Source organism: Polistes fuscatus, unplaced genomic scaffold, assembly GCF_010416935.1.
Source record: "Polistes fuscatus isolate 324 unplaced genomic scaffold, CU_Pfus_HIC Scaffold3, whole genome shotgun sequence".
NCBI lineage: Eukaryota > Metazoa > Arthropoda > Insecta > Hymenoptera > Vespidae > Polistes > Polistes fuscatus.
In genome coordinates, this window is record NW_025113107.1 from 14768738 (window position 1) to 14794043 (window position 25306).

Here is a 25306-nt window from a genome sequence, read left to right on the forward strand (position 1 = left end):
ATCTAATACCTAGTTATTTCATTAATGAATATCATACAATGAATGTCACTTTAACGGTAAAATAAAATGTATTTCTTTTTGTTATATCACTGTTAAGTTCAATTATTAACCTTTTAACTTGTAGTGGATGATTTAATATTTCGAAAACAAACGTGACTAAATTAAAAATTAATTTGTTATTAAATAAAATATCAATTTTTATGTATTTTATTAAATCATGTTCTCCAGTTAAAAGGTTAAAAAAAAGTGTATGAATTAACTGACTATATAAAATGTATGAATTACTAATCTTTTTCACCGATCTTTTCTCTTATAAACTAATATATCTATTGGCGATATAAAATAACTTAAATATCATGCACACTTTTCATTAGAAAAAAGGTAAATAGTATAGAAAAAAAGAGGTAGAATCAGTCAAAGTTGCTTTGGTTTGTACTTATTAACGGAATATTGAGTTAACTCGGAATACGAGTTTGAGATTTACGTGTTTGAGTTTCGTTAAAACAAGTAATACGCTTGTTTATCTATGTAAATATGTGTATATAAATATATATATATATAGGCTTTTTATCTCTTGTATATATATGTACAAAGATTTATATAAAAAATATTGCATTGCGAGAAATAAATGAGTATTTTGTACTATTCGACATAATATGAAAAATATTCTATATGGGATCTGCGCAGTCTCTACGAGCATTGCCGTAAAATCAATTATCAGGATGAAACGGAAGTATCGGAGTAAATTGTACCTATAAATATCAAAAATACAATAGACAATTCATTAGGAGTATTTCATCGAATTGTTTAGTATTTATGTGTATCGAAAATCAAAAGCTTTCCGAGTTCGGTATCATCCTATTTAGGAACGAAAGCTCACAATTTCTCAGCAAATTTTATCTCTTTAATATTTCAAACGGTAACTGGGAATAAATCCCGTTTAGCCAGTCTCTGTGTCCTCTTTTTGACTATGTCTCGTATAAAACGAATCCTAATTATTCTAATATTATTACGTAGTTTATCAATTAATTATCGTTTAAAAATATATATATATATATCTATTTTATATAGTAAAATATCTCAGTCTATATATTTCCATTATTTTCAAAGGTTTTCGTGAAATATTTATCTTGTTTTTGTTCTCTCTTTCTCTCTCTCTCTCTTTCTTATTATAATTTTGTACACTGCCTTTTTTATAGATTCGAGTCAACAACGTGATGCTTTTTGTTTTTTCGTTTTTCCAACTGGGTTATCCATCCATTATTTTATTAATGGTGCCCACGTTGTTTGACTTTTATTGTTCTAATCGTAATTAAAGTAAATTCAACGTGACTAGGTCTGTTGACAGAAAACTTTACATTGATCAAGACCCTGAAGGGAATCGAACCCTCGATCTCCTGTTTACCGAACAGGCGCTTTATCCGACTAAGGCACGGCGCAGATCTTTTTTTTTTTCGACAGGAAGAAAACTCTTCCAAAGATACCAAAATTTTGAATGCGAATCAAACATATTCCGATATCGTCGTATTCAAATTTGTCAATGTCAATTGTGGATGAATTATTGATCGTATTGTAATACAATCTTTTCGATCATGTTCGATCAAATGAGTACGATTATCGCGCATTACATTTTTTTACCTGTCTTTAATAATAACATAAGAAAAATTTACAAAACAATTTTTCATGATAACAGTAATTACGATTAATTATGATTTACGATGTGGAAGTTATTTATCACTATAAAACTTACATATTACCTATCATTCACGTATTATTAATATTAAAAATTATTTTTAAATATTATTTTTTAATAATAAAAATTTGCATATGTATGATCGAACTCTGACCATCTGATCAGTAAGTGGAATACTATTTAAGTCGTTGAGCTAATTGATAAGTAACTGAATTTACCAAAATATTAAGCTCTGAAAGATTTTTTCTCGGAATTGTCTGGCAATTACGTATTTTTATATTAACGAATGAATATCCTTATAATTTTAATGATTAACTCTATATTGATTCGATTAGAATTAATATTTTTTCTAAATATAACTACAGGTCACTGATTTCTTATATTATTTTTTAATTTTCTTTATTTTTGTAATTTTTTTTTAAGTTTTTTTTTTACTCTTGATGCATTTATATATATAAATATATATATACAGTAGGACCTTGATTAAACCGGTTCGCATTTTTATCCGGTGTCTTAATTAATTTTAATTAAAGTCCTAGTTACCAATGATCTCATATTATTCGTTTTCTTATATTTGAAATAAGTATACGAATCGAATCGAGATGTACAATGGTGTCAGCAGGTCTTTAATTTTTCCATATCCTTTGTTCTCTCAGATCACACTAAATAATCAAGGTCCTATTTTATAGAGATAGATAGATAGATATTTATTATAATTTATAACCTTTTGACCTTGTAAATGGGCTTGGTCTACCGTAATTGTCACTTTGATTCGTGTATAACTACTTTTTAAGATTTTGTCCTATTCTTTTTTTTCTCTACTAGTACTCCCATCAAACTGTTTCCCCCTTATTCCCATTTTTTTAGATACTTGTGATATTACTTTTTCGTAAAACCACCCCCTCAGGTCCCATATCCGGAAATAATGTCGGATTCGCTCATTTTCGTTACCGCCATTTTTGTTTGAACTTTTCGTATTTCTTTGTCGCATTCAACTTTTTCTTCTTCCTCTCTACTATCTTTCTTTCTTCCTCTTTAATTCATTTTTTTTAATTCATTTTTGCCAATACTTATAGCCGTTACCTCCTTATTCTAACTTTCTCCTCAAATTTGGTCGTTTGTGTCTCACATTTTGACTTTAGATTCTTCAATCTGTTCATTTCTTCGCGTATGATTTAATCATACGTACCCGTATTTAATCTTAATATCTATTTTATATTATATATAAATATATATATATATATATATATCATTTTGAGATCTTTTCTATCTCTGGATTTTTAAACTATACCTACAATTCTACATTATGTAATATTATTACTACTTATAATTAATTATATTTATCATATAAAAGACTCTTCATTCACATTTGTATACTCAAATTTTTTATGCATATCTTATTTTCTTAGTACCCTCACGTTTCTCTCTCTCTCTCTCACACACACATTATGTGGTCTCATTTTTTAAAATCCTATTTGTTATTATATGTAATAATATATTATATTATTACATATTTGTGTATTAATATAGCCACCTACACTTTTACGAATATTAAAGTCATCGTTGTAATTATTCGTTACATCAATTATTATTCGATGTTATTCGATGAAGCAGATAGTTCGCTTCATATTATAGCGTTGTTATATTATTGAATATTATTGCATTTGCATCCCAGGGCCATTATTAATAACACTAACAAATATACTTATATCTCATTTGATACTCTCAAGTTTCTTGTCTTCTTCAAATCTCATCAAATAAGAAGTAAAAAAAAGAAAATAAAATGTTAATGGGTGCGGTCATTCAAGGTGTCATCTTTTCATATTCGTTTTCTTACATACATTAAAACTATTGTAAAAAAAATCAGTCTGTTGTAATATTATCTTATAATCTACTTATCTAATAAAGTTTCGTATAAGAACCAATTAAGTAATGCTTATATTATGTAATATACTATATATTGAGTGAACCATATAAATGAGAACATTTAAAAGCCTCCTTTGTTTAAAATTCTATTAAAAACAGTCTTTTGAATTTTTTAATACGATTGTAAATAAAGGAGATTATTAAGTTTCTCAATTTATACGATCCATCTTGTATGTATAATTACAGAAGAATATACTTATATATGATATATTATAATAATGAATATATATGTATATAACTTAATAATAATACGTTTATATATAGAAATTTGAGAAAATATATATGTATTCAGATTTTATTGAGGAGTGTATAATGTCGCCATAGTATAAATATAAAAAAAAAAATAAAATATATTCTCTAAAAGATACAATAAAAATATGTATAGATATTCTATCGTTTTGTTTCTATTTACATAAGTCATTATTATTATTATTATTATTATATATATAAGTTATATTCATTATTATAATATTATTATTTAATATTTGCAGAGAGTAAAAATTATAAGAGAAAAAACATCTCTGTCCTTCTCTCTATCTTTTGTTTTCTTTTATTTGCATTGTATTCACTCACATTCTGTAGTAAAAATTTAATAACAACTATAAAAATATAAAAGAACAAAATAACTATTTTTAACATAAAAAATATAGTTATATTGCGTGTTCTTTTTTTTTGTTTTTTGGAAGATTCTTTCCCTCACAGAAATACTTCATTCGCTAAAGTATTTCGGTAGAACACATTTGAAGTTTTTTTTTTTTTATTTTTTTTTGTTTTTTATTATTTTTTTTATTTTGTTTTTTTTTTTAATATTAAAAATTAATATGTTTTCTAAGTTGCAGTTCTAGGAGTAAAAATACGATAACAAAAAAGAAAACAAGAAAAACCGCATGTATTTTCTGGTCCATTAAAAACTAAATCTTTATGAAAAAAGGAATAAAATAAAATATAAAAAATATATAAACAATAAGAGACTTATAAGCGCGATCTATTTTAATCCCCTTTAAAGGGTTTTGATTCGTGCGAGAGGTAGAGAGTTGCGATTAAAATCTTCTTCTATCCTTTTTATTTTTTTTCTTTCTTTTATTTTTGGTTCTTTTTTTTTCTTTTATTTTTGGTTCTTTTTTATTTTTTCTTTTATTTTTGGTTCTTTTTTCTTTTTTCTTTTATTTTTGGTTCTTTTTTTCTTTCTCTATTTCTTCAAATATTGAGGTGTCCTTTTTCGTACAGGATGAAAGAAGTAACTTATCTAAAATTATATTAAAAATTGTCTAAAGTAACTTATACAGTGACCTAATGAAACTAAAGAGAATATTTCTCATTGTATAAGTCTTTAGGATGTTCCTATTTTTTTGTTTGAACACATTTTAATTCGTTCAGTCTTGTAAATCTGTGACGTTCATTCAGTCTTTTTGAGTTTAATCATTAATCATGATTAATCTTGAGTTTTAAATATAAAGTTTGATATTCGACGAATTCTAATACAGTGGAACTTTGATTATTTGAATGCTCCGTTATTCGAAAATTTGTACACAAATAAATAATATTATCTATCAGGCAAATGATAGATATATACAAATAACATGATTCATTACACAAATCAATAACGAACAATCTATTGCATTGTAAAAATATATCATTTATATATATATATATATATATTATATATATATATATATTATATATTATTATATATATATATAAATGATTTTAAAGGTATAGTAAAACTGTAATTGCATCGTTAGAAAAATATTATCTTGGCAAATTCACTCATTATTACTTATTTCAAATATGTACACCATGTTATTGCGAGAACGAATTTGCAAAGGAGTTTCTTCGAAACGGAAAATGCTAAAAAGCTCAGGTACACTGATTCGGTGGTTTATAGAATTCATCTATTTGTTAAATTGAATATTGACATGAAAATAAATATTTCAATTGAAATCTCCACGTTTCAAGTAAAAATAATCTAAAATGATTAAATATTCATTTTCAAAGCGCGTCATGGTATAAGAAAATAAAATATTAGGGTTTACTAATGTTCGTTAAATGTTTTTTAAAGAACAACATACATTAAAAAAAATTTTCGTATCATTCTATTAATAATGGATAATTATTCCTTCCTCCAAAAGTAATATGAATAATCTAAATTCCACTGTTAATGTTAAAACATTATAGAAATCATTTAATTTCATCGCGTCAAATAGATTGCATAACAAATAAATATAAATTTAATAAAACTATATTAAAGTTGCACGAGTAATTGTCAGAGAAAGAAATAAAAAAAAAAAGAAAAAAAACTTAAGATAATTATTTACACCTAAGAAATTAATGAGATAATTGATATGTTACAATAATATCATGTTCCTTTCGTTTCTACCACTTATACTATATTATTTCGTTTTTTTAGCACTTTCTCGGAGACCTTATTTATGAAATAATAAACATATCATATCGACATTATCTCGGAATTTTAACGAGGTAAATATTTAAATAGCTTTCGTCTCGGAATTTACTATAAATATCTAACTTCTAATAAGAATCCAACTTCTAATAAGAAGATGGATTATATCCTTAATTCAGGATATATCTAATAGTTTCTTTTTAATTAAGGCACTATATATATTTTTTCTCTCTCTTTTTCTCTCTCTTTTACTTCGTATTATTAATATAGATATACAATATGTTAATCTCCGCGTCAGTTTGAATTTCTAACACGTTAGGCGCGACGTCAGTCCATAATAGTGAATTTTCCTCGTTTAGGCTGTCATAGGTTTTATTTTTGTGATCTTCTTTTGCATCATTCCTCTTGCTGATTATCTATTATTTGTACTTTAATAGTTTTGTCTATAATTTAGAATCGAACATCTCGTCGAATGATCGTCCCATCGCTATGTTTGTTCACAGACTCGAACAACAAAGGATAGACAAATCTGTTCCTCGTTTAACACGTTTAAATGATTAATTATTAGCTGTGATTCAAATTATCCGAATCTTTCTCATCTATATTAGTCGTTGTTATAGTTTTGTTATTTTTGGAATGCATCGAAAGATCTTGAATTTCGTCTTCGTAATTTGAATATTGTTGTTCATCTTCTTCTTCTTTGATAATAAGAGTTTCATTTAGATTAGTTTGTTGATCGGCGTCCATTTGTAATTTGATCAATTCATCTTTAATTTTAATATCCGGGGCAAAACTTGCTTCAGGTTGTATTCCCGAAATATTCTCGTGTTGGTTGTTACTGTTGCTGATATCATCATCACATTCCGGAACAAAGCCACTACTATTGCCATAATTGTTTAAACTATCACCGAAATTACCAGATAAACTTGCCCCATCAGATCTGCTTGTGCTACGTCTCGAAGGTCGGTTATTCGTGATCCCTAATTTTTTTACCTTATCGTAAAGTGTACGCGATGGGACACCGTACTTCCGTGCTGCTTGCAATGCACTCGCTCCCTTTCTCACTGCCTCGATTGCGCAATTGATGTTCTCCCGCGTATATTGTTTGTAACGTTTCCATTCAGGCTTCTGGTGGTGGTGGTGGTGGTGACCTGTATAAAACAAACGATCAAAATTAAACGTTTATAAATTAATAAATAATTAGATAATGTAATTATATCGATAGATCATCAATTTCACATGAACGTTTGAAAACAATTTCTCTAAATACTTCTCGATATGAGAAATTTGTTTTGTTAACGTGTGATTTATTGTGTCCATTCGTAACGAGTTGTAACGGGGAAAATGAGTTAAGTGTTGTTAAAAGTATATATCATATAAATATAGTTTTTTTTATAAACAATAAGATACTTTTGTAAGGTTTACGATGGCCTTAGCTACTTAGAGATAAATTACAATTATCTTATGACAAATTAACTGGACAATGCGCGTGTGTATGTGATGTGTTAACATGACAATGTATACTTGATCAGGATTAATAAATCTTTATAATTGACTTACCTGTTGTATTCATATCGCTTGAAGTTGGAGGATGTGATTGTTTGTTTTCATCGTCCATCATTTCGGCATAAGAATTAGATTCATAATTTGCGACAGCAACGGTTTCTCGTACAGGTCTTTCGTTTGACGCAATCAAATCACTTCTTGCTTCGTTGTTATCCGATGACATAGGCGGTGAGACTTGTTGTTGTGAACCATCGATAAGTCTTTGGTTCAAAACTGTTCGTAATATCGGTGTGTCCTGAATCATCGGATATTTCGGCAATATGCGTTTCCTCCGTTTATAATTCGACTCTTCGTATCCTATCTCCTCAGGAGCATTCATAGTGATACCTTGCGTAGAGGAGTGTCCTGAATTTGGATTAATAGCTTGAAGAATAGAAGGCGGCGATGACAAGGTCAACAGTGGTAAGTGGTAGTGGTAGTAAAAATTTTTGTCTTCATCCGGAGGTAGCGGCCTAGGTCCTAAAAAGAAAAAAAAAAAAAAAACAAGAATATTATTTAAATGTCATCATTTTTAACGACTTATATGAAAATAAATTATTATCGAATCGTTCGCCAAGCAAGTTTCTCAAAGGATTTGTTTTTTCCCCGCATAGGTCATGATTTTAAGGATTGGATATAAAATTTGTTTAGTGACATGCCGGCTACGGGTAATCAAGTTAAATGGTCGAAGTGTTAATAAATTTAATTTATTAAGAGTGTGTATTATTTAGAAACAGGTGTCTACTTCGTTAGTATACATCGAGCAGAAACAATTTTTAATGAATTTCCTTTAGCGTTAATGAAAACAAAAGAGAGAGAGAGAGAGAGAGAGAGAGAGAGAAAGGGTTAATTCCAAATAAATAAGGAAAATCTTACCAAAGTGTTTTAGAAACTTTGAGATTCTTGCTTCGAATGCCTGTCCAGAGTCTACCGAACGATCCAATTTTTTCGTAAGTCCTACAAACATTGAGGATTTGCTCTGATCGAAGCGTTGTTGCGAACTTATTTCATTTCAATAAGTCGATTTCATTTTCGAAGCCGGTAAAAAAGCGGTGAGGGGTGGGTGGGAGGTGCTAGGAAAATTTCCATAACGTTCGGTATTCTCTCAATTGTTTCTAATTTTATTGTTATTATGAATTGGTTAATTGCGGAAATAAGCACCTGTATTCTAATCAAATAGGCATGCATAAAGATTCCTCCTTCGTTAAACTTTATTTTACTCGAAATTAGTACGCAGAATAATTTCATTTCGAAATCTTTTCGGATCGATAAATTAGTGACATTTTTAATGATTAATTTTTTCCCGTTAATAATAAAAAATAATAATATCTTACCGGGTGAAATGCCATCAAATTCAGTTGAATGAGGCGGTGATGTTCTATTGTTATGGGAGATACTGCTCGTTATGTTGGACATTGCTTGCGAGGATGGCGAACAACATGGCGGTGTCACCGTAGTAGCCGTCGCGTTGCTGTAATCTTTTTCTTCTAAAGGCAAATTGGTGGTTTCATTTATGTCGAGTAGACCCTTGATTTTAAATGATTTCGCAAGTTTCAGTAGACTTTCAAGTTGGTCATGGGCCACATGTACCACACCACGATACATGTATTCCAATATAATCTTAATTTCACAATAATCCACATCTTTGAGTGCTACTACTATATGTTTCTGGGGTTGTTTGTAAAAAATATCTTGAAAGTAAGTAGAGCAGGCTGCAAGGACCACTTTGTGGCACTTGAGGGATCGACCATCATCCAAACATAAGGTAACGTCAGCGAATGCTTCATTTATTAAAAGTTCGTCGAATACTGATAATAAATTAGAGTGGTAGTTGTTCCAACGAATGCTATATTGCTGCGTCGGTGTGCTCGCCATTTCAATTGCACGGTCTAGCACCAATAGATATTAGTTCAAATATGATGATTCTAGAATCAACAAAAAAATTGAAAAATATTATTAGATACATATATGATATTTTTTAATGTCGATTTTAGGGGGGATGGATAGGATGAAATAATAATCGTAAACTATATCCATTCAGGACCCGTCGGTCAACAACTTTCTCACGAATACCTAATTTTATTCGATATGGAGACACTCGATCCCACACTTGGTCATTCTGCAACAACATTCGAACCCCGAATGATCTTCTCTTGATATTTGAAAGGTGCTAAGGCCCAGTTACTCTTCTCTTAGCCACCTTTTATGTCGTTACGGTCATCTTCCCTTGCAATTTCGAAGATACTGCATCCAGTTATCTTCCTAGCCAATATTCGTGTCGTTACGTACATCTTCTCTTAAAATTTCGAAGGTACTGGGGGTGGGTCCAGTTACCTTCCTAGTCACAATTCGTGTCGTTACAGTTGTCTTCTCTTGATAATTTCTAAGATTCATGTAGCATTTCTTCAAACACCATTTGGGTCGTATTAATTCATTGTCCTATAACAATGAGTGAGACTCGTGATAAGAAATTTCGGCCAAAAACAACGAGCACGAGCCTGACTCGTGATACTTCGTTAGGACCAAACGTAAACAATGCAAATCAGACTCGTGGCTCAGTTGTTTTTGATATTTTTTATTTTTTTTTTTTTACTTTAGTTACGCGTAATTATTATTATTATTATTATTGCCTGAGTAATCAGGAGTTAGCGAATAGGCCAAAGGGTTAATTTTGTTTTCTCGCGTTGTTGCACAATTTCCAAGTGTTTAACGAAGCAATTCTCCAAATTCCAATTCCACTCATTTCTAGGATTCGTAAAGAAAATCGAGCCGTTATCGGGACTCGAAATTCAGGATGATATCGGTCAATCATTTCTGACGTATAAATATTTTTGTATGTTAATATCATGAATTGACTTACTTGTTTTTTGGAACACTTAAAATGTTGACCACTGCGTGATATATGGTTGGGTGATTCTGCAGAAGCCACACCACTCACATTAGTTGGATATACTGTAAAAAAAAAAAAAAACATAGTAATTATAATTTGTTTATTATAATATAAAAAAAAAAAATTTATTTAAAAATTTTATTTAAAAATTTCAATTTTTGTCTCGGAAAGTGTGCCCCGCGGGCCAATCGCTTGCTTTTACCCTCGCACCTGCTTATCTTTAGATATATTCATTGCATTTGAATTTGAGGAAAACATCCGATTTACACGCGACGGTCAACAACATGTTAAACATTGTGTTCAGTTTAAAGAGAACGAACGTGATGAGTCATTCACGTGGCATTCGATTTCCCTATTTTCACATTTCCGATTCATTTTCTATTTGCAGAGCAAAGTGCATTATATATGACTTTTAGAAGATAATACGAAACGGAATTTTTTACAATGTTTGTTAAATGATCCGACGAAGACGGGAAATTTTCGAGACAGTTCACGGACTTTGGAAGAAAACAATTTTAAATATGTGTACGAAAATGGAAGGGGTAAAGTGCATGTCAATAATGATTTTTATATGTATTTGAAATTACGGTCAATATACAGAATCGAAAACATTGTACACAGTTGAATGTGTTTAGAGTATAATGGAGGAAAGGTAAATGTTAAAAAAAGAAAGGTTCAAACTTTTGTAAGTGAAATCAAATCACAAAAGGCTTATATTGTTCGTAACACAATCGACTGAAATATGTATTTTACATTGACCGAAACCCTTCGGAATTCTAAAGATTTCTCAAGGATTCTAAGGATTTCTCGAGAAATCTATACAATGTCTGGATTCTTAACATTAGCTGTAACACATATACATATATATATATATATAAAATTATTTAACTATACAAAAATAAAAATGTTCAACTGTAATTCAAGTATCATATGAATTAATTAGATATACAGCATATCTTTGGTAATATTGAAATAATAATAAGAGTTATATTAATTCCAATAAAATTATTTGAAAAAAAAAAAACAAAATAGAAAATAGCAAGATCGAACCGTTTCAACACCACCACCCGGTTAGTAAGCAGAGTATGTTTCTGATTAAGCAATTGAGTTACTTTGTAAGTAACTGAATTTATAAGAATATAAACAGACTAAAAACTATTCAAACTTTTTTTCTCGAAATTGATTGGCTAGTATGCTTTCTTATTATATTATATTAATGTATAAACGTCTCTAAAGGTATATCACGAATTTTTGATTTGCATTCTTCCCCTTGTAAGATTTTGTTTTTACTTAATATAGTATGATTCTATTGAATTATTTTTTTATATGTATATATTAATTAATGAGATAAAAATTATAAAGTAGGGTGGAAGAAAAATTTACTGTCTAAGATTGTATTGCACAAATTAAACGGAAAAAAAACATTAAAAATAGAAAATATAAATAAAACGTAGTAGAGTTTTATCGATCGTATTCTTTTATCGACAATTCTTACGAAAATACGATGATAATATGACAAATAATTGCGTCATTAGCGAAGACGTTTTTGGTAGGGCCACACACACACGCGCATACGAACACGCACACACACACGCGAATACAGACACACATACGCACACACATATAATGAATAAGCGATAACTTACTATTAGTTCGCATTTCGTTTGCACAACGTGTGACTAATAAATGATATTAGAAATTTTTCCTTAATAGCAAGCGACGCTATAGCAAATAAATACAACGTTCGAGAAAATTGTTTCTATCAATAAACGAAAACAAAAATCGTCCACCCCTTGAAGAAAAAGCAATTTGGATAAACCACGTTTCTAATCACGTGTACGTAGTAATAATTCACGCGCAATAAAATATTTCCGTTAGTAGACAGGGCTATTGTTATTAACAAAATGACGATTGATTTTATTTAATAATAAAAATTAATGATAAATATATAACACCATGAATAATGATAAAAACAATTAGAAAAAAGTAAAATTACTTCTATCGTGTTATTTATATATATACAATAATAAAATATATTTATATTTTTTGTATGTGTGTATATCTATATAATTTGTAAATAAAAGCACGTAGTTTGATAAACTTTTCTTAATTTTGTTATTTTTCTTCTAATCTGATTGAATTATTAAATAAATAATAATCTATTATATTTCTCTATCTAAAACATTTTTCAAAAAAAAAAAAAATAAAATTTGTATGGTAGGTTATATCTCTCTCTATCTCTATCTTTATCACTATCTTTATCTTTATCTTCTTACCCTTATGCTTCTTCCTCTCTTATTAGTATGTTGTTTCTTCCAAAGTAGCGTGTTTTCTAAATGTTGCTCCTCCGAAATTTCACTGAACAAATTTCGCGAATTCGCCAATTTCGTAAATTGCCAATATTATAAATTGCCAATAATAATAATAATAATAAAATCGGTCTAATAACACGCGGGGAACATAGCACATAATTAATTTCGTTAACTTTACCGTTGTATCAGTTTATAACGTGCCTGCTTAATCTGGTTGCCATAAGAAGCTCCAAAACAAGACACTTCGACGAAGGTACACTCCATACTTTTGGACTGCACTGCGGTGAGATCGAAAACTTAGTAGAAAGAGAAGATGGGCAGGGCCTCACTCCCTTCTTATACTTCTAATAGACGTCACTGAATCCCCACTCCGCAATTCGTCTACCAATCCATAGAAATGCGCATATTGCGATGCGCACACTACACTATACTAGTGACGTCTAGTCTAGCATCTAGCCACTTCTACTATTGCTGTTTATTAATTACACGAATGCGACTCTAGCAAAACTCCTATATATATATATACACACAGAAATCCACAAACACGTGTACAACGACCTCTGTTCGTTATCATCGTCGTGTCGTTTATAATCTATTTCATAATCGTAATACGATGACTGTTGGTAACACTGTCTTCTTTCTCGTCCCTTTATATTACCTTTATGTAGTAGTAAAGAGTCGAATCTACGATGAAATGCATTTTTATTCACTAACGCGTTCCCTTTTCACTAGCTTGATCCACCCCTACTTACTACACACCCCCACTTTCCACTTCCACTATAGTACTTTCCACTTCCCTATATTTCTTCCTACGAAGTTTTCCCTCATTGGTTCTTTTAATTTTCCCTTCTTCCCTGGTATAACTGCAACCTTTTTTTTGATATTAACGTAGAACATATGCAATGCGAGTCACCCTCTAATGTTTCACTGCCACCCCCTAACAACACGACTTATGAACGTAGATAGAAATAGAGATAGATAGATAGATGGATAGAGTAGATATAGGGTGCTGGTACCTAGGCGAATCTATTTTTAGAAATAGTCAAAAGAAGGGAGGATTATACTTTGTTGCTGTAGAAAATTTTACTGAATCCTTCGAGTTTTGCGATATATTATTTTATCGATACGAAAATTTCGGCCTTTTTCTTTCTTTCTTTCTTTTTCAGCTGTTGCACGCCGCCATTTTTTATGACCACTTGTTTGTCGTGGAAAATTTTTCGTAATTGTTATCGTAAATGTACATAAATCCACAAACGAGTTTATACTTTGGACTTTTTCTATTCTCGTGAACAAATTTTCAATAAGAAGCTAAGTTTTTTGTCGAGCGCCAAAATGACTTCAATTCTTAATCTAATCGAATATTGTTTATTTATTTCGTACGTTTTAAAACTCTATCTAATAAACGCTATTTAATCTCTCAATTGATAATATTTAAGAAATGTCTTTTCGCTGTTAAGTATTGTTATTCGAATAGAAAATGAATGTGGAAAGAAAACGATGCGATTAAAAGGTAATTAATTTGAATAATTATATTTTCCGATATTTTGCATTTCGACTGTTCTTGAAAAATGTAATAACAAATAATATAATAAAATGTAATAGTTTTCTCTCTCTCCTATATTCTTATGTTCAATTTTATAATTAATCTCAACTTTTACGAGGAAATAATTGATTGGATGCAGCTTTGCATATTAAAAAGAAACATATTATAAAAATATATTATAAAAATACGTATATACATAATGTAGGATGAAAAAATTCTTCTACGATTAGAGAATTGGTGATGATACTTTGATTGAATAAAATAAAACTTTAAATCGAAGTAAAAATTTAGTATGAATCGAATAATATAAGAATGAAAAAAAATGAAGGGACAAAAGATGCACATTGTGCTATTTTTATGATTAATAAGGAATGAACGATCATAAGTCGAATGACCTCTATTGGTTCACTCGATGGTAAAATAGTATAGATGGTGGATGGCTAGATGTTAAATGGTAAAATTCTTTTTCAACACGCCCCTTATGCTCCTGGTCCTCCAATCCTATTGCTTTACGCTTCCTTTCAGATTCTAGTTTGTTCTCCTCCCCCAATTCCATCCTCTACCTCACAACCTTCTCCTTTTTTTTTGCATCAGGTCATTGCTTTTTTCACCTAGTTGTCTCTCTTTTCTTCTTTCTAATTCTATCTTCGTCGTATTTTTCCTCTCACCATGTATCGTTTTCTACTTTTTTCCTTTTCGTTGCCGTAGGGTTGTGCAGTGACCATTTTATTTTTGATTATATTCAGAATTGAATAAAATATATGAATAGTAAATAAATAATATATTTTATTTAACATTATGCGCGTAATTATATCGAAAAGAAAATATTTTATTTATTGTTATTATTGAGTTTAACCCTTTGCGGGACACTGCCGAAGCTGTGAGAACGTGGTATGAGCGGTAGTGGGGGTACAGCCAATCAAATTGAAGTTTGTCGTTGATTAGTGTATAGTATAGTTTAGTTCGTCTCTCTTTCTCTATCACTTGTTTCAGAAACCAGTGCTGTACGACAATAAACCCAATCTTACGCGCGAGATTTTAATGTATTATTATTTATGATTATAAACGGTAACGAATAAAAAGGTAAACTGTGAATTAACTTGAAAAAGATAGAAAGAAAATAAAACAAAAGAAAAACATCGGATTTACTTTTCTCTTGATTTTGTAATTTTTCATACGCTCATGTCCCGCTACGCGTTGGAACGCCCACATTTGCTTGTGAGCGAAGTGGGAAACTTCTTTGATACTCATAATCAGAGGGTTAAACAGATTCCGCTTCATTGATCCTGGGTCACTGGAATTAGGATACTCACGAAACGAAAACCGATATCGCAAATCGTATTCATTGTAAATAACACAAATGCAATAACAAAATTCAATTGTAACAAATGTAAAAAAAAACCTGATTGTTGAGGTTAGCACGAACGAAGGGTATTAATCAACAACAACAAAATTAATGTAAATATTATTTCAAATAATATTTTATTCGAAACATATACCAAAATAAGTTATATCGAAACGCTTGAAAATGTGCGGGAACGCCGGATGCGCGTCGGCTACGCGCAAAGTCGCACGCAATCACCAGTCTCCAAAATCAAATATTTATTTAATGCATCAACTTTATAGACATCATCAAAATAAACTATTACCAATGTTTCGTATTATTAAAAAAACGAAATATATTTATTTAACGAATCCAACACAGTCTTGAATCAACAAAATCAAATATATCATTTACCGAAATGTTATTTCTTATTCGTAATACTTTATCTTAGTAATGACAAATCTATAATTCGAAATAATATTAAAAATCATCAAAATAAACTATTACCAATGTTTCGTATTATTAAAAAAACGAAATATATTTATTTAACGAATCCAGCACAGTCTTGAATCAACAAAATCAAATGTATCATTTACCGAAATGTTATTTCGTAATACTTTACGTTTTTTTAATACGTTATTCGTAATACTTTATCTTAGTAATGAAAAATCTATATAATTTGAAATAATATTAAAAATAGAAATGATGAAAATATTACCCAGCAATTATTTGACAATTTCTTCTGGGTCCCCGTTTGATGTAAGGAACGAACGTATGCGGAAAAAGAAGTTGAGTACCTCTGGAATAGATAGAAGGAGAAGCTTGGCACGACACTACGTAGTAAAGTACCTACACACTATCCTACTACAACTATCCACACTATGCTACCCACAGTTTCTACAATCAGCCAATCCTGCGAGTCTAAAAGCATATTATATAGCTAGGGGTATGGCTAAGGGGTATGGCAACGTGCGTGTTCATCCGTTTTAGGCCGAACGTATACGCAATCATCGTTCTTCGCGTATATACATACTCACACATATGTCGAATCATCCATGAATGTAGTGGAGAGAGAGACGGATGGCAAACGTATTGTAGACTTACACCTACGGCATTTTTCTATGCACGGTGCGTATACTAGTCAGGATGGTATAACATGTGGGAATACCACGGTGTGTTATGGCTGAAAAAGGAAGAGAGTACGAACTTAAAAAAACACGCATCGGAAGAAAAAAAAACCTAGCCAATATATACATTCCACGTTATTCATCTCCTCTACTTTTTATCTTCAATTATTTATACATATTTATATATCTTTAAATATAACATTTCGAATTATACAGAAGTGGTGAGAAAACATTCAATAAAATATCGCATGATGATTTGTTTTTAATAATCGTTCGAACAGATTCTTGTTTTTTCACGTTTTATTCACGAATGATGACTAATGTTTAAGTGTGTTGGTTAAATACTTTGAACTTATTCAAGTTCATGAGATGTGTCTCTTTTGTTTTATTTTTTTCTGTCCTCTTACAAGTTACATCAAGCAGTCGTTGCAGTACTCTTTGATGAATCATGCGTCTCTTCAAAGATTTTCAGTCTAACCTGACTCAGATTTTTTGCTTTGGAAAAACGAAAAATTTCTGCTTATATACCTTTGATGTCCTTTGATATTCTTCGAAGTCCATTGTTATTCCTTTTTTCGTCCCTTTTTTCCTTGACCTTGTCCCTCGAGTATTGTGAGAAAGTTGTGGTTCCGGGGAATACAATTCGCTAACTGCAGGTAGAATATTTATTTCTTTCGAATCAGCTGTTATAGAAGAAATACAAAAAAGAGAAAGACATATAATAGATATAAAATAATTTATATATATATATATATATATATATATATATTTTATTTATATTTATTTATTTATTATAAATTTTGTAGTTTTTTTTATAGTTTTTGTAGTTTATAAATTTAGTATTTTTATTCTTATTTTTTCGTCTAAATCGATTGGAAAAATTTTCCTATATGCATCTATGTGCACATCTTATAAACAAAACAATTCGTTTTCTTTTTTTTTTTTTTTTTATCTATTTGTCCTATATTTTAAATTGAAAATTTTTCAAATTCTATTTCTCCGTATTATTTGGAAAATGATAAAAGAAATACGTTTAGATTTGATTAGTTTCGCATTGAAAAGTTTCCCAAGATTTAATATGTCATTTTTATCTACGCATGTCTATATTTTTCTTTGGAAATCGTTAAAGAAAAAGATGATAAAGTAATATAAATATCGGTTATATATGGAAATTACTTGGTTCGTTTCTGCCGTTTCTTCTTCTTCTTCTTCTTGTTCTTCATCATCTTCTTCTTGTTCTTGTTCTTCTGCGTTCATTGTCAAATAATTTTCTGTTTTCTTTAAAGTTAAATATTTTGAGCAAATAAAGAATACATCTCAGTTATCTTACGTTACATACATTATATCTCACGATAATAATACTTGGATCTTTATTTATTATGATTATTTCTTGAAGAATTTCAGAAAAATACCAAAAATAGTGTATTTACAATGTCGAAAAACGTTGAGAACCGTAACACGATAAGAAGCCAACGAATATAATTCTAACGTTCGCTATCTATCGCAAGCAAGTAACGACAGAAATTGGGGGATATTGAATGTTTGTTTAAAGGGGCCATCGATAACTTTTTTTTCACGATCGCGTATATCTTTTCACGGTGTAAGAAAATCTTGCCAACTCTAACTATTCTATTAATATATATATATACATATTTTTTCGTCAATTTAATTTCGAATTCCCATAAAAACTACGATTATTTTCAAATAATTATCATCTCGAACACGGGGTAATTAATTTGTTAAATCTTCAAATCATTTACGAAAATTCCCATAGAAATTACAATTATTTTCAAATAATTATCATCTTGAGCTGAGTAATTTGAATTTGTCAAAACCTTCGAATCACTTTATCCAATTTTTTTGTCTTTATTTTCAACAACGACCCGAATTTTGTTTTACTCGATCAACGAGCAATTTTATGACAATTTTTGTTCAATTCGAAATAAGAAAAAAATAATTTAGTATAATAAATAGGATAGAACGGATATATAAAACATTAGTGGATATTTGAAAGATAAAAGCTTCATTATGCCACGATCGTTATCGTTATTTACAACATATATAAATCGACAATAGATTTTTACTATTGATTTAATGAGTAATTTTAATCCCTAATCGTCTTGCGATTTTCAGATAATGGTAGCGATCATTAAACAAGGCAACGGTTAATCGTTGTTATTAGCTCGTAACTTTATCTATACTTAATCGAACTTTAGAACACATTAGAGAAAGAAAACTTGCCTACCGTTTGATAAAAATATTCATAAAAACGATTAATAAATCGATAAAATGATCGTCTACGAATTGTAAATGAGAAGATTTTTTCCTTTTTTTTCTTCTTTTTCTTAAAGATTTCAAATAAGTAGCAATCGTTGATACGACCTTTCAAATGTTTACGTTGCCGAACTTCGATTTCAAAGGAAAGAGAAAATTTCTTATTATTTATCAACGATATATTATCAAAATGACGAATAAATTCACGGAAATGTAAATTCAAATATCGGATAGATTTTTAAAAAAATGTGGATACTTTTGGCTCGATCTTCGGACAAACACATTGTGCCGACACATTGCCAAATGTCAATTTATTAATGGAAATTTAATGTTTGCTATTTGTACACATTGATAAATAATTTTGATTGGAACTTTGATCGAGATGCCTGCGTTGCCAAACTTGTTTCCCATCGTTTGGAAAAAGAAAATGCTTCTTTGAATTTATTTCTAATATTTTTAACTAAAGATTAACAAATTGTTTTTTATTATTTCAATTAATATAATACTAAATTAAGATTTATCATTTGATCTGGGGAATCAATTAATAAAGCGAAAAAATCGGGAAATAAATGGAAAAAATATGTAAATCGATAGAATCGTATAAATTTTCGAATTTTCTTTGGGAAAGAAAAGAGAAAAAGAAAAAGAAAAAGAAAAAGAGATATATACACATATAAATATGTTAAAAATATTAAGCGGCACTTTTTTTCTTACAAAGAGAAGAAAGACAAAAGAAGAGGCTTTCCAAAAAACCTTTTTTCTGACTTGTCCAGGTATCTTTTTTCCAGTAGAGAATTATAAGATCAAATGTTTTTGCTGTGTTGGGTCTCTTTCGTTGGAAAAGAAAACAAATGTGCTGAAAAAAAGTGTCGATGTGTGCTCGATGTGGGAGTGGCTTATTGGTTGGTATGTGTAACCTCAGGCTTTATCTCGAAAGATGCATTTCTTAGGATGTGCATGCTTATTTGGAATTTTCCTAAAGATTAGGATCAAACTTAGCTTATCTATTATCAAATAGATGAAAAATGTTTCTATAGAAATCGAAAATGCATTATTTAAAAGATACGAGCAATTATAAAAAATTTGTGTTATAATAATGTGTTGCACATAATCGTTTACGCGTATTATAATTCTCCTTTAATTTAAACACGCTTCTGGCTCACGTAAATGAGCACTTTTATAATAAAAAATACGATAGAGAAATATAAAAGATGATAACTTTGAAACGTATGATAATATTATTTCCAATACAATTGAAATATTTGAAAGAGTTCGGCAATCGACGAACAATGGAAACACAATCTGCATTCTTAACAGTGGCAAGAATTTTCGAACATATTTCATAACTGCTACACGATAAATCATAAATATCTTAAAAAAGTACAAATATCTCGATCTCGTGGATACGAGTTTATATGAATTTATGTCATTCACCTGAACCCTCCCTCCACTCATCTCCACCCCCCGTCAACAATACGTAGTATAAGACGAGTCCCAAGTTTTAGGGGCAACCTGCATATTTAGCAGGTACGTGTGCTATGACGCATAGATGGGAAGGATGCATCTTCTGATTTTGGGAGGACATTGACTGACCCTCGATCAATGGGTCTGTTCACCTGCTGGCGTATTGTGGTTTTAACAATGGAAGAAGCATTTGTACTACCTTTCTAGATTAAGGGTAGTTTCTCCCCTTTGGGGTAACTCTATTGCGTGAAATATAATTATCTCGAAAAAGAACAAAATTCTCCTTGAACCTATTGGACCGGTTTACGTAAAAGAAATTTCGACAACGAAGGGTTAAAATCTAGTAGGTTCAGTGTAAACATTTCTTCTTTTACTATTTCCTCCGATCCTACGATCTCTCTCTCTCTCTCTCTTTCTCTCTCTCTCTCTCTTTTATATGAGAATATTTTTCTACCTGTCTTTCGCAGTGTTGTGTTTACCAATAGGTTTCAATGATTTATAACGTTTCTTATTCGTACCTTTAACAGATGTTCGCGCGCGCGCGTGTGTGTGTGTGTGTGTAATGTTTGTATATGTAAAAGGTAACTCACATAGATATATATATCTGCACACGTGAGCCACGCACACAGATATATCTGCACACCTGTTTCTCGTTGCGCAATGGAACCGATGGGAGTAATTTGTTTTATTATTGGGTATTTCAAATTGATAGCTTGATTATGCTTAATGAAAAAAAATATGTATATATATATGTTATTAAAATCATCTAATTAACATTTTTCTATGAAGATCTGTTTTCGGGAAGACGTTTGGAAAGATTTTTGTAATTATCTCTCGGCTATGATTTTTTGTTTGTTTCCTGAAGTACTACAACGACGATGACGATGACGACGAAGACGAAGAAGAAGAAGAAGACGAAAAAGACGACGATGAAGGGTCGTGGCCATCTCTTTCGACTAGAGAGGGGAAAAAAAACTGCCTCCTAAGTCGCAATAAAAAATAAGCGATGCGTAGCCTACTTATAAGGCATTGGTTTATCTGCATTAGATGACTGTTAGTGGGTCGGCAACCCGCAAGCAAACCGGTTGATCATGTGGTGGAATGCTATGCTATGCGATGTTGCCACATCACGCGTATGCATGATTTTCTAAAACTGCATCACACGAGGAAAACCTTCGTCGTCCCCGCTTGGGGGCTTTTTATCACGCGCGTATATAAACGCCGCGCATGCGATTACGCGTTAGGAAGCGTCACTTTATTTTCCATCGACGCCATCTTTTTCTTCAAACTAATATTATATATATATATATATATATATGTATATATTTGCTCTTTTTCTAAACAATTTTCTAATGATTATAAAAATAAAAATGATAATTTTGTAATCGAGTCATTTTAATTTTGATATCAAATATAATAAATAATCTATTTTAATTATATCCAATCATATCAAAAGTACTCGTATATCGAATAAAAAATAGACAAAAAAAACTAATTTATAATTATTTATAATAAATAATAATAATAATAATAATAATATATAAATAAATAAAAAATAATCGTATGAAATTGCGTTTGTGATTATATTATGACGCGATTAAAAAATGTATGATAAAAAGATGAAAATATTGTATCACAGATATTTTTGTTTCTATGATATACATATAGAAGATTTCGTAGACTCCTTATCGCTTCCGTAGGAACACGCATGGTATAAAAATATGGAAGTTACTTTTCACTTCGCAGACCCGCGCGCCCTTCCACCACTCTGGTGGTCGATGCACCGGGCCTGAGTGTTCTCGTTCAACGACTTTTTCGGCCAACGAACCCACTCCCCCGCACCCTTCATCTCTCCGATCCACTCCCCCTGTCTTATTCAGCCCTTCTAACCCATCCAATTAGAATTCTCCCGTTATTCGATAACCGCGATATGTTCGCCGAAGCTTATGGCTTATCCTAAACGATAAATTCTTCTTTTTTCCTCTTATTTCAATTTATTTCGATTAGAAACAAAAAAAAAGTGCATATTCGAAGATTTGTTTGTCACCGAAAAAAACCTTTATTGCATTTTCGTAAGGTTCCTTTTGTGTTAGGCTAGATCACGTTAGATATTGTTCGGCTTAATCGAATTTAGTTGACTCGAGTTGGAGTCTTCCTAAAGAGGAAATGACGTCATCTTTTTCACGAAACTCATTTTCATTTTCAAAACGAATTTATAGAAAATCAAGGGTTACAAGGGCTCTCCTTGTACACGAAATATTTCGTGTTAAATCATTGAAAAACAAACTATAAATCTTTTTCACGAATTACGTGACGGGTATTATCTATTGTATGCGAATTTAGGTAGAAAAGAGGAAAAAAAAGATGAAAAGTTAGATCATTAGGGACGTATATCTTAGCCTTGAATTTTCCTGGCTCACATTGGGAAAAATACAAATAATTTTGATGTTTGCTGATGTAAGTCAAATACATCGACACTATTACGGTTAACTGATAAGAAAAAGTAACACGTAGAATTATATTATTAACATGTTTAACTAAATACTTTCAATGAAATGATTCCTTTTCGAATTGCATTCAATGCAGACAAATCTTCGGATTTAAATGAAATAAACTATTGATAACAAAGATCAAGTAAGAATAACAGGTGCTATGCAGCGAACGCTAAAAGGCATTATCAATTCCAAGGACGTACTATTATAAAAAAAACCCCTTCCCCTTGATTGGTTGGGAACATAAGAACAGGGCTGGAAAAAAAGGGAAAAGCGACCTTGAATTTAGGGCTGTACAATTTAGCCAGAGCTGAATAAAATGTTAGTTTGAATCGTCATTAATAAATAAAATATTTATTCTATGTTTTACCTTCAAATCACCAAAATCAAATATATATATATATATGTTCTTTAACGTTTTATCATTATCAAAATCAAATATTTAATTTACTGACGTTCCATTTATAAATATCACTTTATATTACGTAATTCACTTTATTTCAAATAATGATTTTATTTCTATTGTCAAATAGAGTTTGTTATTTGAAATATTATTTAAAATATAGGAATTATTCAAAATACTACTAGGCACGGAATTTTTGGGGAAGAGAAGCAAACTAACGAACAGACACACGAACAGAAGCACACGAGGGTTATAGACGTGCCCATAGCTAAATTTTGTGCGTCGCTGAAAGTTTTGGGCTTTGAGTGTGTGTAAAACTTCTTCGGGGTCTCTGTCTTTCTCTCCTTCACTCCCTCTCTCTCTCCCTCTCTATTTCCCTCCATCCTCCGCTTTCTCTCCCTCCCTGTCCCTTTTTTTTCTTTTCCAAACGTGTACCGTCAGATTCAAAAATTGGCACGAAAATCTTGGCATAAGTTTTTCCGAGTTAGAAAAAGTTAGAAAAAGATATAAAGCTAGAAGATATTCAGTAAATTTAGTTAATTAAGTAAACTGATAAATAAGAAAACACGAATCGGCAACACTATTGAGAGTCATTCGCACCCACACACCCACGCACCCACGCACGCACGTACGCACGCACGCACGCACGTACGCACGTGGATACGCGCTTTAAAAAATTTGCTGATCGAAAGCTCGATATGGGAAAGCTAATTGTAAATCTAAAATATATATATTAATAAAAAATGATTTGTACAAAATTAATTCGACTTCTATGTTTTATACAATTTCGTTCGGCGAGGGAATATTTGGGCATATATAAAAAAATAAAAAAGAAAAAGAAAGAAATCTATGTACAGTAACTTTAAAAATAATATTCGGTTTTTAATGTGACTAACTTTACGGTTTAAGATTTGTTTTGATTAAATAACAGGTTATCTATTAATCTTGAGAAATATTTATATAATTCACGTATATTCAATAATAAAAATTTGTAAACGTAATGACTAACATATTTTTGACTCGAGGCTTAATTGTTCATTTAATGTAATTTTATATTTTTCATAGAGATACGGAGTAATTATTTTGTTTTAAAACGCGTGTCCTAATTTGTTTGATATATTATTGATATTTAAATACAGAAAATATATTCAGCTTGGAGATTTAGAATTTTTCTATCCAATTAGACTGAAAAATCGTTGATAAAAATTTGTCCAAAATAAATGACTCGCCATTGATTCGTCGTCATGGTTAAACTTCTATTATTAATTTTCTTATTATGGTTGGATTTCGAAGTAAATTTTGGTCTGGTAAAAGTTTGACCATGACTTGGAATGTTCATGGTCAAGAAAGCTTTTGTATTTGGTTTATTATTCTATTCCTAAATTGTTCTTTGTAAATAACATCTTCAAAATTCATCGAGAGTTTTCTCTTCGACGATTTCTACGTTTTCCATGGTATTTTTAGCGCACAATAAATTTTCTCTTTTATGCGCATGTCGTTCTATAGAAATTTTTTCTTTGCCAAAAGTATTTCTTTTCAATCTTTGATCAGAACGATAGATGACTGACTGTCAAGCTATTCTTTTGTTGCAATTTAAATGTCAGAACACGTTAAGATTCTAAAAAAAATTTCACACAAAATTTTCTGTCTCGGTCTATACCTAAGGTCAGATTCTTCTGCAACCCTTTCGAATTGAAGGATCCGTTACTCATTTTTCTAATACCATTCTATACATAAAATATAAAATATTACAAATTTCAATTGACCAAAAAATACCTTCGCTTAGAATTTAATTACAAGTAAAAATATATAATAATAATAATAATAATAATAATAATAATAATAATAATAATAATAATAATAATAATAATAATAATAATAATGGCTGCAATTATATCTGAATTCTCATTTT

General features: G+C 30.3%; 1 protein-coding gene across 1 annotated transcript; it reads right to left on the reverse strand.

Annotated features, from left to right (window-relative positions):
- Positions 1 to 6266: 6266 nt before the first annotated feature.
- On the reverse strand, positions 6267 to 14212 carry LOC122519437 (zinc finger and BTB domain-containing protein 44-like). Its single transcript, XM_043638853.1, has 6 exons — positions 12732 to 14212; positions 10426 to 10517; positions 8900 to 9490; positions 8442 to 8522; positions 7581 to 8045; positions 6267 to 7171 (listed from the first exon to the last, which is right to left on the reverse strand). The coding sequence occupies exons 3-6, from the start codon at positions 9438 to 9440 to the stop codon at positions 6585 to 6587; spliced, it is 1674 nt and encodes a 557-aa protein (XP_043494788.1). The 5' UTR covers positions 9441 to 9490; positions 10426 to 10517; positions 12732 to 14212; the 3' UTR covers positions 6267 to 6584.
- Between the last annotated feature and the right edge of the window lie 11094 nt (positions 14213 to 25306).

Excerpts from the sequence above, each read along its gene's own strand:
- LOC122519437 (XM_043638853.1), bottom strand. The coding sequence starts at position 9,440 with ATGGCGAGCACACCGACGCAGCAATATAGCATTCGTTGGAACAACTAC. Across the intron at positions 8,523-8,899 it reads ATTTGATGGCATTTCACCCG|GACTTACGAAAAAATTGGAT; the intron begins GTAAGATATTAT and ends CAATGTTTGTAG. Across the intron at positions 7,172-7,580 it reads AAGCGATATGAATACAACAG|GTCACCACCACCACCACCAC; the intron begins GTAAGTCAATTA and ends TGTTTTATACAG.